At 40.9% G+C, this 18,600-nt stretch overlaps 2 protein-coding genes and 2 pseudogenes across 2 annotated transcripts in view; 2 read left to right on the forward strand and 2 right to left on the reverse strand.

The window, feature by feature from the left end:
- The window catches only part of LOC141846508 (uncharacterized), a 1,447-nt gene extending 915 nt beyond the window's left edge, over window positions 1–532 (forward strand). Inside the window, exon 3 of the mRNA XM_074734552.1 lies at window positions 517–532. Coding sequence (XP_074590653.1) covers window positions 517–532 — 16 coding nt within the window. The remainder of the gene's footprint in view (window positions 1–516) is intronic.
- Window positions 533–2,087: 1,555 nt separating this feature from the next.
- LOC141845877 (uncharacterized) lies at window positions 2,088–3,320 on the forward strand (annotated as a pseudogene).
- Window positions 3,321–10,199: 6,879 nt separating this feature from the next.
- LOC141845751 (zinc finger protein 6-like) lies at window positions 10,200–11,072 on the reverse strand. Its single transcript, XM_074733753.1, has one exon. It carries the CDS (start codon window positions 10,951–10,953, stop codon window positions 10,339–10,341), a length of 615 nt encoding a protein of 204 aa, XP_074589854.1. The 5' UTR covers window positions 10,954–11,072; the 3' UTR covers window positions 10,200–10,338.
- A 3,605-nt stretch (window positions 11,073–14,677) lies between these two features.
- LOC141846206 (LEAF RUST 10 DISEASE-RESISTANCE LOCUS RECEPTOR-LIKE PROTEIN KINASE-like 1.2) lies at window positions 14,678–17,616 on the reverse strand (annotated as a pseudogene).
- Between the last annotated feature and the right edge of the window lie 984 nt (window positions 17,617–18,600).

Here is an 18,600-nt window from a genome sequence, read left to right on the forward strand (position 1 = left end):
ATAGTGAGTTAAATTTAAAGGATTTTTTACATGTCAAAAGATTAGGATTGAAGTTAATTATGTCATATAACTAATTATGTCAAAATCATGAATCAATACCTCGGATTTTTATATTTAACATTTATAATTTTTTATTTATTTCATGTCAAAAGATTCGGATTGAAGTATATATTCCATTTTATAAATATATTAAAAGGACATTTCATTCTAATTTTTTATTCTAAAAATATCTTTTTTTTTTATTTGACATGTGTAACATTCACAAACTATCCCATTTAATAATCAAGTAAAATTAGTAGAATTAAGGACAGATTTTTGTTATCTTCTTCTTGTGTGTTACACGTGTACTAACTTAATTTTTAGTTGCCCCGGTAGGTATGATGCAATGGTGAAGTAATTAAAAGAATAAATAAAAAGATTAAAATTTAAATCATAAATAAGAAGATCAAAATTAAAATCTTAATAAAATAAATATTTTGAATGTCAATCTCTTAATATGCATAAACTATATTTTAGATTTACTGATAGATGAATTATAAAATCGTCTATTTTTAAAATTAGTCGGACGAAGACATCTAGATTATCAAAAAGAAAAACTAAAAATTATTTTAATGTTGATCAAAATGCTTCAATTTGGGTCAAAATTACTTTGTATTATCAAAATTAATTCATTGTTGATTTATATTGTTAGTAATCTAAATAGTTGAGGGGGAGATTTTTGGAATCTCAAGTGTATGTATCATAGTTTAATTTTAATGTTTGATAAGTAAATTTAAATTAGATTTTCTTGTGTTTCTGATACATGTATTTAAGTACGTAGAGACTTAGAAAAATATATAGGTGTCTGGCTCAAAATTCGATGGAGTATGATGAAGGGTGATATGAAACACCTAAGAGATCGGAAAAAAAAAGAGTATCAGAAACAATGAGCCTTGGGGTAGAAAATCCAAGCGAGCGAGAAAGATGATCGAGAAGGGAGCTCACGGGCTCGATGCATTTGAGGTATGAAGAATCTAATAAAACAGAATTCCAGTGGAGTAGAAGGATGCACGAGGAGTGAGTCAGAAGAGCTCGTTGTATATGAGAGACGAGAAGATGGGACGAAGTCTGCACAAGATAAGCTAGTGAGTTGAGTTGAGCGAACTATTCTCAAGACTTGGGTAGAGCCAAGTGAACTAAGTCATAGTCAGGCAATCGAAATAGGATTCTGAGTAATTGAACTTCGAGTGATCGGAAAGGATCTATGCAACCCTATACCCTATATACTTATATTTTGAATAGGTCTGAGATCTGAGCAATTCAGGTGGTTTCCAATTGGATGGACCTCCGGACAACTAGAAGAACATGTGGAGTGCATGATCGAGTCAGTCGGTCAGAGATTCAGATTGACCGTGTGTTCAGGCGATTGGAAGGGTATCACGTTAGCCCAATTGAATGAAAGGAGACTTGTTCATGAATAAGCTTGACGGCTAATTTAGTAAGGTTTAGGCGACTGAAAAAGTTTTCAGTCAACCAGAACAGTACCACAATAATACAATGGCCAGATCGAAGTGAAAACTATATAAAGAGTCATAAAGTTTAAAAATAGACAATCACACTCGAAATACTCTCTTAACATTATTGTTCTTATTGCAAAAGCTACTCTACTTGTAGTATCAATCATCATTTGTATAGGAGGTTTCTGTACCTTCAATATTTTATTAAAAAAAAAAGTTAGTGGATGATGTTGTGCATAGATCTTGGAATAGCAAATCTTAAGAGGTTATAAATCAAGTAAAATATTGTATCTTTCCTTGTGTATGCTTTGTATTCTAATATGTATATGTGGTGTTTCTAAATAATTAGCTAGCAAGAAATAAGGGATAAAATATTTTTTTAATTGTAAGGACTCTCTAACAAACCTTTATAAGGACTCTCTAACAAATTAACCTGAGTGTCCTCTACACTATATATGATAAATATAAGGCTCCTTTTGCTATAACCAAAATAAAAGGATCTTTTTTAATTTTTAACTTTTTTTCTTTCTTTTTAAATAATGCTCCTCTTCCTCCTCTTCATTTGAAGAAGAAGAAGAAGAAGAAGTGAAAATGAGTTTTTCCTCTTTCCCAGTACCTATTGATCCTCCCAACTGGAACCAGGTGATCATCTTTTTTCTTCTTTATTTCAATTCCTCAAACTTAAAGCGAGATCATAATATTCAATGTTGCCTCAGCTGCCAGATGCTATCGGAGCCGGAGCCGGCGGCGGTGAGGCTGGCCTTGCTTCTGCACAGGCACCAGGAGTTGCCGCCGGTCAGCCTACTATCTCGACGGCGGAACGCGCCAAGCTGAGGAAGGCCCCGCCGCCGGAGCAGGCGCTCCGGTGCCCGCGGTGCGACTCCACCAACACCAAGTTCTGCTACTTCAACAACTACTCCTTCTCGCAGCCGCGCCACTTCTGCAAGGCCTGCCGCCGCTACTGGACCCGCGGCGGCTCCCTCCGCAGCGTCCCCGTCGGCGGGGCCTGCCGCCGCCGCCGCAACAGCAGCGCCAAGTCCTCCTCCACCAGCTCGGCCAAGCCAAGCAATTATCTTGCTCTGAGTTCCGGAGTAATTCCGACGATAAACGCGGCCGCCGCTGCCGCCGCCACCGCAGGGCGTCAGATAGAGAAGTGGAACCTGCCACAGATGCAGCACCTCCCTTTCTTGGAGCCGGCGGCGCAACGACCGCCCAAGTTGACGTTGCCTCGTTTCCAAGTCCCGCCGGTGAAAATGGAGGATCACGCGCATCTCATTTAGGGTTCATCTTGCATGCCGAGACAGTATTCAGCTCCTCCCGGAAACTATCACCAGCACTACTGGAGCAGCAGCAACGGCATCAAAGATGGCGGCGGCGGGAGCAGCAACGGCATCAAAGGTGGTGGTTGGGCGACGACGGCCGATCTCTATGTTTTCGACTCGTCATGAAAGAAAAACTATACATCTAATTCAAGATACGATGAATCATCAACAACACTATAAAAGAATTAGATGTTAAAATACCTGGAGCGGAAGATGACGAGGAGTTAATCTTGTTTTCCTGTAAGAAAAACTCAAAACAGCAATAGAGAAAAACACAGAGAAACTTCTCCTATCGCCCAATTCCATAATGTTCGTATATGTCTCAATGGGGCGATAACCACATTTTAAAGTTAGGAGAAGGGGCCTCTGCTATGATTTAATGGGTCAAGCCTATCCATTATAGCTAAGCCCAACAACAATATGTTAATTATGCTAGTCCATATAAAATATATCCAACACGTCATCCATCCCATTCCCAGGCTACAACAACAATTATTCATGATCCTCTTGCATGCAGATCCTTTTCTAGCTAGGTTCGCCGGCCGGAAAGCTGACGTACGTTTACAATTACAATAGGGATTTAAACCTTGTTCTCTTGTTATTTTCCTGAGTATTGAATGACTGTATATTGATGTATATTTATATTGTAGTAAAAAATAGAATTTCGTCATCCAAGAATCTTATACGGTTGATTTCATGACTATCAGTGAATAAATAAATCGGGAAAGGTCATCTCAAATAAATCACGTAAGACTAAGTCTTTTATATTTAACACTTTTAAATTCTACCATTTTCATTATCTCTCGTGAATATCTCCCAACGCTTATTTCGTTAAATTGGCACAAGAAGCTAAGGGCTAGCAAAGATCAAGAATAAAAAACTTGATATATATTAATTATTTTGTTTAATTTTTCATTAACAATCAATCAACAAGAAGATGGACCCAAGTAATATTGCAGCACTAGTTCTTGTGAGCCACTTGGGTACTTAATTGGTTTTGTTAGGGTTTAGTCAGTGGCGTGAAGGAGGAATGAAGAATTCTGATATTTACAGGTGCAAACTTGCGAGTATTTCAAAATATCTTTACTTTAATATAATAATTATGTCATAATTTTTTAATATATATCAAATAAATCCGAAATATAATTTATGCAGAAGTCGATCATTAAAAATTCGACTCATGATCTATTTCTTTAATATTTTAATTTGTCATTATACTACAAAACTATTATAGTTGTTATTATCTATAATATTTTTAAAATGATTTTTATAAAATTAAAATATTTTAAATTAAATTTAAATAATTTTTAAAAAGTTAATAAAATTATTTATTTTAATATGAAAATGCTTCACACATATTTTTAACTAAATTAAATTAAAAAATATTAATATATTACAACAGTTACGTCACAACTAATACAATAACAGGATATTTTCTGGATTGTAAATATACAAAAGCAAAGTTTTAATTTCTTTAAAAAAAAACAATTGGGAAGTTTAGAGTTTTATGAATCTTAATAAGCCAAGTCAAAAAATGAAGAAATTTTCTTGGCTTTGTTCTTACAAAAATATATAAAAATTTAACCATCTGTTCACCACATCATCCATTTTGTTTGAGCATCCTTATCATTGTCTTGTCATTTTATAATAATTGAAAAGTACCTTAAAATATTATTTATCATATATTCAATTAATCTTAAAAAAATGATCGATTCAATCATATGAAAATTTTTCATCGTTTACCAAAATACTGCCCTTTACCGTAGTGGTTAATTATAATTTCTCAATTTATTTTCTCATAAATGATTGTAAGACGATCGTGTGAACACAGATTCTATCTTTTATTGAAGTGACAGATTTCATTTAATAATCGGTTAATTTTTCATAATTAAAAACAGTTTAAAATCTTTCACTTCAATACAAAATATCAAGTACCAAATAGACTAAACACTGAATTGACATTCTATTCATTTTTCATCTAAAAATACCTTTATTTTAATAAAGTTACGTTGTAGCACCTTTACTCGTAACTAAGTTCTCATACTTAATGAAAATGACCATATAAAAAATATTATTATATTAAAATATCTTTCTCTAACTTATCCAAATTAATTTAAACTTAATCAATCGACTTTAGCAACTACAAACATTTTAGTTATATTATTCTATATTTAATAGTTTTGAACAAAATTACTCCTGCACTAAAATAAATATATATTTAAGATAAAAAATATAATAAAATATTATTTTAATATCTTCTTAAACCCATGATAATAAAATAAAGAATGCTCCTACAACTTTCACCAACCATGAGCAAGCCAATTGATATACCGAAACTGAACATACCAATCAAATTAGATGAGCTGACAAGGACAACCGAGCCAAGTCAAATGTGGTCAATCGGGTTAATTGGGTTGGGTCAGTACATGCTGATCAGTTCAAATGGGCTAGTCCTTCTGGCTGATCCAATGAGACAATCAATGCAATCAGGCTTAGCAGATCAGTCGATCTATTTAAGAAGGTCGATGATTAAACCAGGCAAGCCAGTCGGACCAGGTGAACAGATCAATTGGTTTGAGCTGATCCTTCATAGCGTCTAGCCTACCTCTAGAGTTTTTCTCATCAATGCACCAAGTTAGAATATAGCAAATTAAATTTTAACAATTGCATCAAAAAACAAGAAAAAAAATCTATTTTTTCTTTCTTTCAAGAAAACTTTTCAAAAGAAATTGTTTTTCAGCAAACATAAAGGATGTGTCTGAGAACAGTTCTTGAAAAATTAAACCAAACATCGAATTTCAATTCGATTACCTGAGGTTGCCTACCGAGATATAGCAAATCTCACCATCGCAAACAATCATATTATTTCTTCTTATCGATCGCTCACTCCAGCAGACCTGAGAAACAGAGAGGATGCTTACTTTTCAGATAAAAACGTAACGAAACGAAAATCTGGCATCGGTCCGGGGAAAAACTTAAATTAGGCAAGTAATCAGTCAGAAAAGCTAATACAAAGGGCAAGTTCAAGTGATTCTATTCTTGATCCGAAATCTAATGACTGTAGAAAGCAAAACTAGAGTTTAAATTCAATCCAACATCATTTCCCTAGAGGAAACTAGAGTGGCAATCATATTCATCATTTCAAAGTTTGAAAAGGAAATTCTGCTGCTGCCGACCACACTAATTTATTAAAACACTCAAAGCCAAGCTAGGTAGCTAGGGAAGATGATCCAATTGGGCGAAACTGGTCCTGTGGGTTGATTGGGTAAGGGACACCCAAGTTAGAAGAGGTCAATTAGTTAAATAGATCCAATGAGCCAAACAGGTGATATGAATTGGAAGAATAAGGTAAGGCGAATATGACAAAGAAAAACATATATAGTGCATGCTCTCATTTCTAACTACCCATAAGCCTTAAAAATCACCCTAAAGAATCATTTTGAAAATGGTACATTATGGAGGAGTCCAATTGCCCCTTTTTTCTTTCTACCATTTGAAGCGAGAAAGAAATACGACATGAAAATGATTGAATGTTGAAGTGTAATATGCTGGTAAAGTTTCAATTTGGAGGACTATAGAAATTCTGTCATACAAACAGTAATGTTCCATATTGAATGAATTGAATATGTACAGCTTAATTAATAGATCATGTCAAAAGTATAAACAAACAAAATCAATCATCAATATATAAAAGAAATTAGATAACAAGTTTGTTTAGTTCGATTATTTAACAGCTCCAATAATAGTAATCAATATCATGGAACAGGCATATAATTAACTTTGAAAGCATTGTCTAACACTTTCACAAAACTAAAAATTATTTACTCAATGAGATCTTTACTCCTCTTTATTAAGGTTATGCATCTATCAAATAAAACCTCCAGTGAATAAAATTAAATTATATAACTGTGATATTAGACTTAACCAAAAATGAAAAATAAAATTACTCCTACAACAAAAAATTGGAATCATGAAAAACATAATAAACTATTCACCTCATTTTCCGGAGAACATTAGCCATCTCCTCTCTCTTCTTGCAACCTTGGCTCTTTTGTGTGTACCCAGCTTTCTCTTTGCAACCTTCATTTCGGTATAGCAACATTTTGCACGTTTATCCTTTCCAACCTTTAGTAACTCAGTGATCCTCGGTATGGTATACGGTATCGTACAAAATTCGGGAGCAAAACCAGCCACTTCTCTAATCAAACTCCTAACAAAATGCACTCTCTTGCTAGTTTTCTAACACATTATTGCCCAATATTAGTTACATTAGATCATAATGACAAAAATATACATATAAATAAAAAGGAGCAAAAATCAAAAGGACACCCCTTATTTTATAGTAGAGTCATCATATGTGGCGTGGTCAAGTCAATAGTCAAGTAGGGCTATACAATAAGTCAAAATAAAATTCGGATTAAGTCAAACTTAGTTTGGTTCAGGCCAAACCGAGCTTGAGTCAGGTCAGGTTAGATCAAGCTCCAACCAAATCAACTCAAATAGAAGACCTTAAGTCAATCACATATGAGTCGCATTCGAAAGTGGTTCACTCAGATGGAAACTCTGATTCGACTCAACAATTGTTAAAGTGTCAATCACTAAGAGATGCAGTGGTTAAAGCACTGATTACCAAAAGAGCTGTCTCTCGATAAAGAAAGTAAAAGATGCGCCCTTCGGGAATCAAAGTATTTAAAAGTAATCAATTGTAGCATCAAAGCAATCAATTCGAAAACCTCAAGACAATCCCATCTGAGTCGCATTTGAAAGTGGTCCGTCTAGATGGGAACTCTGATTCAACTCAACAATTGTTAAAGTGTCGATCACCAAGAGATGCAGTGGTTAAAGCACCGATTACCAAAAGAGGTGTCTCTCAATAAAGAAAGTAAAAGATGCACCCTTCAAGAATCAGAGTATTTAAAGGTAATCGATTGTAGCATCAAAGCAATCAATTTGAAAACCTCAAGACAATCCCATCCGAGTTGCATTTGAAAGTGGTCCATCCAGATGGGAACTCTGATTCAACTCAATAATTGTTAAAGTGTCGATCACCAAGAGATGCAGTAGTTAAAGCATCGATTACCAAAAGAGATGTCTCTCGATAAGGAAAGTAAAAGATGCACCCTTCGGGAATCAGAGTATTTAAAGATAATCGATTGTAGCATCAAGGCAATCAATTTGAAAACCTCAAGACAATCTCATTTGAGTCGCATTTGAAAATGGTCCGTCCAGATGGGAACTCTGATTCAATTCAATAATTGTTAAAGTGTTGATCACCAAGAGATGCAGTGGTTAAACCATCGATTACCAAAAGAGGTGTCTCTCGATAAAGAAAGTAAAAGATGCACCTTTCGGGAATCAGAGTATTTAAAGGTAATCGATTGTAGCATCAAGGTAATCAATTCTAATACTCTCTAGTTTTCTTACTTTTCGTCTTTCATTGTTTCTATCTTTTATTCGAGATCTGACTTGAACGTCGGAGAGACCTTGTCAAGATCTTCTTTGAGTCTTTCCATACCTTTATCCGAAGATTCTTTCCATGCTCGGCAGTTGAAAGCCGACCTTTTGAGAAGTCATCCTGACGAAGTCTGACCTGATTGAAGCCGATTTGACTTGTATCCAACCGGTCGAAATTACTCGATCGTGGTTACTTTGCTGAGGTATTCTATCCCTTGATCTCAGACTGGACCACATGCTTTTCTGATCTGTGAAATATTTTCATGTTGGAAATTGTCTGTCAATTCATTCTGAGAATTGAGATCCTATTCCCATAAGAGAAGTTAGTCAAGTTTTCATAATCAGATGCTCTCACTAAGAAGCTTTACATGGTCCTATGCTTTAGATCATCACAATACTGCTGGTTAGTTCACTATTTTGGCCTATGAGAAAGTTTAGGAATGTTGTCCAAACACTAGTTTTTAGGCCCTTGTTTCTTAGGAGGGAAGGGAAACAACAATAGAATCATGCCTAGGAAAATGACGAACAACATTCAAAAAGTATACTCTCTTTTTATAGCATAATCAAAGTTGTCATCAATCAATCAAGATAGTTGATACTTTCATACTCCTTTTCAATCAAATTGCTTCTTTTTGTTGTTGTTGTCTTTGTTTTTGGCAGACAAAGACAAACACAAACACTTTTTTATGTGTACAATTAGGTGAAACTTTCCATCAAATTAGCAAAGTCTATGTACAATTAATTAAGGCTCCCCCACATTCGCTATAGTGATCTAATAAAGAAAAATTTAGCACACTTTTGATATTTATTTAATTTGTCCCTTGATCACTCAACCAACTTTTCCACATCTTGATTCAAACTCTATGTTGACCCTCTACTCCATTGCTTTGTTTTCTTCTTCCCAAGTCGAAAGACTTCGACGTCATTAATAGGGGAAGTTGATCCTAGGATCTATCTCTTCGGGGCCGCCATGCCCCACCACCCAATAGAGATCTTAGAGACAATCATAGACGCATAGCTAAAGTCATATATAGCATCCTCCTTGCGTATCTCGACTTTAGAGATATGTCTCCTTGGTGGGCATCTTATGGAAAGCGATGTTGAAGTTGAACCTTGTTGCAAGTCACTTGCACGACAAGAGAATGGCCCTTGCCACGACTATATATATATATATATATATACATCATTATACTGTTTTAAGTTAGAATTATGGCTGTGTTTAGAGTGCAAATCCAACAAGTATATTCCTTGCGTGATGCAAGTGCAGAGAGATAGATAATTAATTATTAACCAAAGTAATTAAGCTCCATAAACCTAACTCCACCAAAAATTAAGAAAGAGCTCTTAAAGCATAATAAACTAAGAGATACGCATCTCAAACATGATGCAATGCAGGTGCTTTTCTTTTGGAAGCATGTGCATTATTTGACCTCCCTTCCCCTTTTAGGTTGTGTACTTTCGCGGAGAGGAGTATTATTTTCGATGTTCACACTTCTATTCGTGTACTCGCTTCGTCGAATTAGTGATGAATACCGTATTTGTCTTTGGTCTTTGTGAGTTTGATAGAGGCTCGAGAGGGCGTGGGTACGAGTAGTGTATCAATTGACCATTGTTGATTACGCGAAAATTGACAAGGGTCGATTGCTAGTAAGATGAGGTTAGGAGGTGGTAGGTGGCAATGTGGGTCAAGGTGACACAAGAAAAGGATCAAGGACTACAAACTAGGCAAACAACATAGGGCCATGGGTTGATGAGCGATAAGTGTCGGCATGAGCATCGTCTAGACAAGGCATGACCATAGTCTATGACAATCGAGATCCTCTTCCTCTCTTGAAACTACGAAAGTATTTATGAACAATATCAAATTTGATAATGTTGAATATATTTTTACGAATTTAAAATCGATCGCTAATGATAAAGTTTGGAATGGAGCAAAATATATTTGAAATTTTTTTTTAGAGAAGTAGTAAATAAATATAATTGAGATTGCAATCAAATTCACCATATTTAAATCCTTCGCGAGCCGAGAAGCTCCACTAAACGATCGGACGGTCACAATTGAAGGATCACGAACCCGTTGGGGCCAGGCTCAGGCGTAGGTTCAACCCGTAGGCTTCCTCCGCCGCCGCATCTTGCTCCGGCGACGCTGCAGCGAAGGTGGCGGCGGAGCTGCCGACCGTTCTTCCTCCTCCATAGAACCTTGCGCCTCCGCCACCGCCACCGCCGCCTTCTCCGACGCACGCGTACTCTGCGGGCGAAAAGTACTGCGGCAGGCGGACCGCCGGCGAGGCCCTCGCGTAGACCCAGCCGCCGGCCGGCGGAGACGGCGCCAGGAGGTGCGGCGCGAAAGCCGCGGCGACGGGCCGGCGGTGCCCTGCGACTCCAGGATGGCTGTAGAAGCTCCCGGCCTCCGCCGCCTCCCGGAGCTGCGCGCGCCTCAGCCGCTGGCGCTCCTTCTTGTGCGCGTTCTGGTGGCCGCCGAGCGCCTGCGAGTTGGCGAACTCGCGGAAGCAGTACTGGCACTCGTACCTCCTGCTCCCGCCGTCGGCCGCCGCAGACGTAGGGCTACCACTGCTCTCCGCCGGCGTCTCCTCGCCGGAGCCCTCCACGGCGCAGCTCTCCTTATCCGACACGTCGATCCCGAACAGCATAATCCTTGTGCTGGCCTTGATCTCCTCCATAAATCAAACTTCAATTCTTCTTCTGCCGATCGACGACTGCAAAGGGAATTAAAAAACAGAGGAAGAACTGGATTCAAGGCTGCCCGAGAGGTCGGAGTCGCCGCAGGGGGTTTTATAAGAGGATCGAAGCTAATTCCTTGCATGAACAGAGCGTCGAATCAACTGTTAATCAGGGACAGGGACGTCCCGAGAAAAGGGCACAGGTTGTAGTAGTGGAATTGGGAACACGTGTAATGCAAGAAAACATTGGAGGCGGCTTAGATTGCGTTTGTCGTGTATGACTTTTCTGTAGATTCTTGCTGATCTTTTGAAGATCATAACGCATAGGCACAGCTGCGTGGAACTAACTCCCTTTACCTCAGGGTCAGATTTTCCTGTTTAAGGTTCCAATTCATACACGACTTAGAAGTCGTGGTTATCAGGTTTCAGGGCATTGAGAGTTTCACTGAGATTTAACCTTTTCCACTTCAATAAATCTGTTTCATAGTAATCAATTCAATTATGTCCCAAAGGATATAAATTTGGAGTATAATTTATACACACTTAACTTATGATAATGCCTCTACGACTATCGGTGAGGAGGTAAATCAGGAAGCTGCAACTGACCACTACGGGGGAGAGCTTGCCTCTGGCTTTGTTGAGATTCGATCTTTGCCCACTTCAATAACCAACTCAACTATACTCCGGGAGTGTAAATTTAGAGTATAATTTATACACACTTATAATAATGAAACTGCGGCCAAATAGTAGAGTTGGCTATGAAATTGTGGCTGCATGGTCAAGTCGACTGCCTGATTGTGATTTTGCAAGTACCTCGACCGCGAGTTCATAGCTAACTTGGTCGCGATTCCATAGTTTCCTACCATGATTTTGCAATTGGGCGATTAAGAAGTCCTAAATATGTTATCAGTGTATCACGCCTGTGGGACTGTAAAGGTTTTTTTTTTTTAATTCGCATAATGTATTTAGTCTTTTGGATTGATTAATCTTGAGATGATTGATCCAGTTTCATAAAAAAAAATTATTAGCCACCAAGTAAATCGGGAAGTGCTCACAGTGGATGGTCCGGTAACTTAGCGTTCTTAGGTCAATTGTCCATTGAGAGAAATTCATCCGATAATTAACTATAGCTGAGACTCAATTCTTAGATACTTGGAAAACTACATAGGCGTCTTGTCCGTCATAACCCCGGGTGCTATAAAAAAATGATGATAAATCTCAGTCAGTTTCATGGACTCAATCCCCGGGTGCTATAAAGGTCTTATCTTGATGTAGATTCACATTGACATATACTTGCAAACGATTGAATCACAAAAGGCACATGGATAAATCTTTTCGTATCTTTTTGGCTGTTATAAAATTCTTAAGACTTCTAGTACAAACTATAGCTAACTTCCTTTGCCGCCATAATTTCATACATGTAGATTTTTTTTATATAAAAAAATATTAGTCCATCCCATAGATATTGCAAGGTAGCTAATAGCTAATAAACTATTACTCATGATTAATGATTCGAACTTAATCAACAAGTTTTCTAAATTTTATATTTAAAGACTATCCTAGCTATGTAGCTATTGATTCCTAAGCTTTGTTATATATATTAGGAAGACAACCTTCCTCTTTGATTCACATACGAGTAAATTCAGAGCACAATTTATACGCGTTCAAAAGTTTATTTTTAAAATATTCATCTCGGGTGTCTTACTACTATCCTGTACCATCGAGGGCAAAAATTATTGTGAATTATTTCTCGATTTATGAGTGTCATTCTTGTAAAGGGCCTTGTTAATCTTCTTGTAAGAGTAACCATCCATGTATTGAATCATGATCATGTGAGTTATGTTGGCTTTTTATGATTCAAAATTATCTATTTTGATGAAGAGGAGGAGAGGGGGGAACGAGAGTAGATTCTATTTACACGAAGGTCACCGTTCAATTCACTTTTCATCGTTCTCGTGCTTCGTTTTCATAGTTTGTGTTCCGGCTAAAAACCGACGACAGTCAACCCACGGGTCAACAATATGCCACCTCAACCGTCAAGGGCCCTACAGGGAAGAAGACCTGCAAAATTACTGAAGAACGAACGGGTTAGCTGGCGCCGGGAGGTCCCGGCAGGCCACTCCGACGCTCAAGTTAGGTTTCAGGTGGAAAGTAGTGAGAACGAAGAAGACAGTAGTGAGTATGCGAAAAATGCGATCCCTCTTTCATACCTGTGAGAGGACTTATATACCTGTGAAGAGAACCCTCCACCTGTCAGCGCGGCAGACTTTGAGGGTATCCGGGGGGACAACTTCTGATACTATCTGACATCTGTGCCAGGAGGATGGCATCTGAGGGACAAGGGCAAGCTGCCTGTAACCGTCTTCCGACGTGGCGATACCCCTGGCTTTTGTCGTTTAGCCGGAAAAGGGGAGATGATTGCCACGGGGAAGAAAGATGCCGAAGACATGAGCGTAACTCGTTCCCTGCATATCAGTTTACACGCTTCTTTGTCTGTAGTGCGAATTAAACTTGAGCCAGGATTGTTTATCGGAGTGGGAAATCATCTGGGACCGACAGCAATCGAGTTTACCCAGGACCAAGTGTGGGAAGGGGGCATTGCCCGGGCGAACCAGACATCGCGGGTGAATGGCCGGGTGAACCGGGGTCCGGGGATGTGATTCCCGGGAGATGGCTCGGCAGTGTAGTCAATATTTGGGCCGAGGTGTAGATGGTGCTGGCCGGGTGAACCGGGGTCCGGGGATGTGATTCCCGGGAGATGGCTCGGTAGTGTAGTCAATATTTGGACCGAGGTGTAGATGGTGCTGGCCGGGTGAACCGGGGTCCGGGGATGTGATTCCCGGGAGATGGCTCGGCAGTGTAGTCAATATTTGGGCCGAGGTGTAGATGGTGCTGGCCGGGTGAACCGGGGTCCGGGGATGTGATTCCCGGGAGATGGCTCGGCAGTGTAGTCAATATTTGGGCCGAGGTGTAGATGGTGCTGGCCGGGTGAACCGGGGTCCGGGGATGTGATTCCCGGGAGATGGCTCGGCAGACTTCTCGTATTCCCCTAACCGAGGGTATCCACCTCGAGACCACGGGTCCCACAGTTGGCCACGTTAGCCACTTGGTTGACCTTTGGGGCCGCCTATGACTGGGCCAGACTTCCTTGACCGTGGGCCCCTGAATCGGCCAGGATGGGCATTCTATTGACCGACTGCGCCACGTCAGGCCTTGCAAGACTTACCACATCAGTTTGCGTCCATAATTAGAGTTCCAACTATTGCTACCTAATTGTGTGTCTTTTTTCAAAACAATTGGATCATCTATCTATTTTGTCCCTGGCCCTACATCTTGAAGAATATAAACCCCCTTGAATCACAAATATATTATGGCTTTTCTTGTCGAAGTGGCTTCCACCAACCGGTATGAACATGTCGTAAAGACTTTACGTGTTCTTCATCATGTCTTTTTTTAGGTGTAGATTGAATGAGATTTAAGATGACAACTTTCAAGATTGCTAGAATCTTGAGAAGGCCCACACTAAGTTTGTTAACTCAAAGATGATATCATCCAAGTACATCTAACCAAATATTTAGCACATGGTTTTTAATTAACGATCGAAATTTGAGTGAAGAAACAAAATAAAGAGGGAATTCTTTATTGCCAAAATATGAAATAACATCACCAACTAGTCACTTGAAATATAAATTTATTTATATTTCTAAAATTTTCTAAACTATGGACTAGAAATCCTCTTTAGAAGAGCACTCTCATGCTCACTTTGTGTTTGATGTTATAGACCTACTAACCCACTTGTTCACGACCGTGTCAGGTGACATTGGTGCTCCATCGTTTGATGATGGTGTCCGGTGTTCGATGATGTTGTAGACCTCTAACTCACTTGTTCACGACCGTGTCTGGTGACATTGGTGCTCAATCGTTCGATAACTAAGTTAGATGCTCACTTGTGTTTGATATTGTAGACCTACTGACTCACTTATTCGTGAACGTGTTAGACGACATTGGTGATCTATCGGTCGATGACGGTGTGACATGCACATTTGTATTTGATATTGTAGACCTATTGACCCACTTGTATGTGACCGTGTCAAGTGACATGGGTGCTCCATCGTTTGTGTTTGATGTTGTAGTCCCACTGAGCCACTTGTTTATGACGGTGTCCGGCGATGTCGGTGCTCCTTTGATCAAGGAAACATCATCGTCTCCACTCTTGGCAACTTTGTGCCCCTCGATCTCGATGGCTCTCAGCTCGTCGAGCACCTCCTTTATGGACGGCCTCATGTTTCCATCGGCTTGCAAGCACCTGAACGCCACCTCGGCCACCATGGCGATCATCTTCCTCGTCGCCTGATCGGATCGGAACCACAAGCCGGCGTCCACCAGCTGCTCCAGGTCACCATTCTGGATCTTGGCCACCGCCATGCTCGACAAGTTGATCTCACTCCGATCCCTGGCCATGTCGACGGCGGGCTTCGACGATATGAGCTCGACCAGCATGACTCCGAAGCTGTAGACGTCGCTCTTGCTGGTGAGCTGGTAGCACCGGTGGTACTCGGGGTCCAAGTACCCCGGCGTTCCCTGCGGAGCCGTCGAGACGTGCGTCGCGTCCTCGGGGAAGAGCCTCGAGAGCCCGAAATCGGCAACCTTGACGCGGAAGCTGCCGTCGAGCAGGACGTTGCAGGTCTTGACGTCGCGGTGGATGATCGGAGGGTTGACGGCGTGGAGGTAGGCGAGGGCGTCCGCGGTCTCGATGGCGATGCCCAGGCGCACCGGCCACGTGAGGACTCCTTCCCCGGCGCGCCGCCCGTGAAGGTGATCCGCCACCGTCCCGTTCGGCACGAACTCGTACACCAGCAGGAGCCCCTGGCTGCGGGGCGACGTGCAGCCGTAAAGGCTGACGAGGTTCTGGTGCCGGAGCCGCGACAGGATCTCGATCTCGTTCACGAACTGCTCCAGCCGCCGGCAGTTGTTCTCGTAGAGCCGCTTCACGGCGATCGTGCGTCCATCTCGAAGCTTCCCTGCAGACACCAAGCCATTTGAGCGAGCGAGCGAAATCGTTCGTTCTCAAACTTCACTACCTTTGTAGACTGTGCCGAAGCCGCCATTGCCGAGCTCATTCGAGGGATCGAATCGGTTCGTCGCCTGCAGCAGTTCGTCGTAGGAGAAGAGATGGGTCTGTAGGCGAGCAGCGTTGAGGTCAGGATCCTTCAGATACGGCTCAAAAGAGGCATTTCGAACCAGAAATTTGGAGGTTGAGGAAAGCATTCTGTTCTTCCTCCGCTTCAACCACAGCAAACAAGCGCAAACTAGAACCAAAACGCCGGCCGCCGCCACAGAACCTGCTCGCCATTGAGATCTAAGAACACACAGAATTGCAGAAATTGATCTGTTCCCAGATCATTGGAAGAGATCTTACCGATTACAATCTTCACCCTCTTGTGACCAGATCTTCCTGCAGTGCAGGAATACAAATCAGTTCATCGAAACCATAGCAATTAGGAATTTTCTGAGATCTATCATATGAAAGTCAGAATGATCGTGAGGATGAGTTATCCGTTGACTTTATGATTTGTGGTATTGCTGTGAATCGAGATTCTTGAATGGCCGCACGCATGAACAGATCACAAGTTCCAGTTTGAAAAGCATAATAAGTGAATTGAAGAAGATCGAACCTTTAGAGCACGTCGGAAATCCCTGTCCATAGGAGCAGTAGCAGGTGTCGTTGTTGGTCGGAGAGACGCTGTTGAACCCGCAGACGCCGCCTGAGTTTATGCAATCGCTGCACCACCCCCTCCCCGCCGTCCAACGCACCGAGAACCCATCCGCCACCGCGTCCCCGAAGCTCAGGTTCCCCATCGCCAGCCTGTCCGCCGCCTCCTGGTGCATCGGCACCAGCACGGTCGAGTTGCACCGGATCCCCGCCGACACGCCCTCTCTGAGCGCGTAGTACCCGCGGCGTCCGGCGGCGGCACCACTCGAGCAATTGATCGCCTTGAACCCCCCCGGGACGGCATCGCAGTCGGAGAACACCGTGGTGTTGCGATCGCGATCGCTGCAGCCGTACAGGTTCGAGGCGATGCTGGCGTTCTCGGTCGGCAGAGGGCAGCTCTTCGACAAGAGAGCTCGGTCGACGACGTCGATCAGGTGGTTCACATAGTCAACGCGCTCCACCTGGTAGCTCTTGCCGTTGATGTTGATCATGACGAAGGACTTCTCCTTGTCGCACCAGAGGTAGTACCCCGGGTAGCCGCAGTAGTTGGGACGCCCATCGACGTGAAACGGATAGCTGACGTCGAGCTTCTTGCCGCCGCAGGTGTACGAGAAAGCAGCACAATTCGCATACCTGTAGTAGGAAGAAGACGCCATGGATGACGACAGACTGAAGAACAATACAAAGATCACTGCAGCAGGAGACTCCATCGACTTCAATTTTTCCGGTGAAACACAAGACGAGACGAGCTTCCCTGTTTAGACTGGTCTTTAATTGCAGCAGCAGGCACTTTGGGTGTCCTTTTCCTCGCAACTTTGACCATTAGCGACAATGGCGATCGATCGGTTTAGGTATTCAAAAGCAGGAAGTAGATCGGCACCTTTTTTTGGCAATTGCAGGACGCGTAGATCGGCAAAAGGGAAGCTTTTGGAGGGCAAAGTGGCCACGCGCACGACACATTGCAAAGCTCTCCAATATCATAAAGGAAGGAAGTGAAGAAAATAATGATGAAGAAGATGAAGTTTTACCGAAACTTTAAGTACCATCAAGTCTCTCTTAAGCTTTTCACAGACTTGATGAGGACTTCTTGACATTGCTAATTAAAGCAATTTCTTTCAGGCTTAAATTTGAAGGCATCCCTCACTTTGTCTTAGCGTTTAAACTATCACCTAAACTTGAAAATCATTATTTTCCATCTTCATTTATAGTGAATGCTCCCATCGTAGAGAAAAAGGGTGAGTCCGCTAGGGTGGCAGATTCCGTCTTATGTTGAAGGATGGATCAAATCCTTAGCAAATCATTCACTATTGACTTTTATGATGAGTCAGTCAGCTAAAGAAATTGACTATCAACAAGTCAATCATCAAGAAATCAACTATTAGAAAGTTAGTTACCTTTGCAAATTAGACTCAACAAGAGGTTAAAAAGGGGTTAAGGCGTATTTTAGAGTTGCCCCTCTGATATTCAAGTTAGAATAATACAAAGAAATAAATGGAAAGTATGAAACTGTTATTGTGATCTCAGAGATTGCATATCTGCAATTAAAGAAGTAAAATATTTTTATAGAGAAGAAAGAATCTGTCTCTTCATTAATTGAAGTCTTTTTACTTCAATGAGTGTGTCTCTTTATTAAACTCCAGTGGCTAAGGCTTGCTAGATAAACTCCAACAGTCGTGACATTAATTTCATATGCAAGGAACAACCGCATCCCTTACATTTTTAATTGTGATTTGGAATAAGTAATCGGTAACCATCTCTTTGTTTTATATGTGTAACTGTCTGTAACTGACATAACTTTTCATTTGACCTTTTATATCTGATGTGGGAGATAATTGTATTGATAGCTTAACCACTTAACTAACACAACCTTTCATTCTATCAATTCGATTGTTAGTATCTTTCCAAACCGAGTTGTTCGTTGACTAAGATGAACT

This window comes from Curcuma longa, chromosome 15 (genome assembly GCF_044706935.1).
Source record: "Curcuma longa cultivar G26 ecotype Majalengka, Jawa Barat chromosome 15, ITB_CL_G26_1.1, whole genome shotgun sequence".
Lineage (NCBI taxonomy): Eukaryota > Viridiplantae > Streptophyta > Magnoliopsida > Zingiberales > Zingiberaceae > Curcuma > Curcuma longa.

Coding starts and splice junctions, on each gene's coding strand:
- LOC141845751 (XM_074733753.1), bottom strand. CDS start 10,953: ATGGAGGAGATCAAGGCCAGCACAAGGATTATGCTGTTCGGGATCGAC.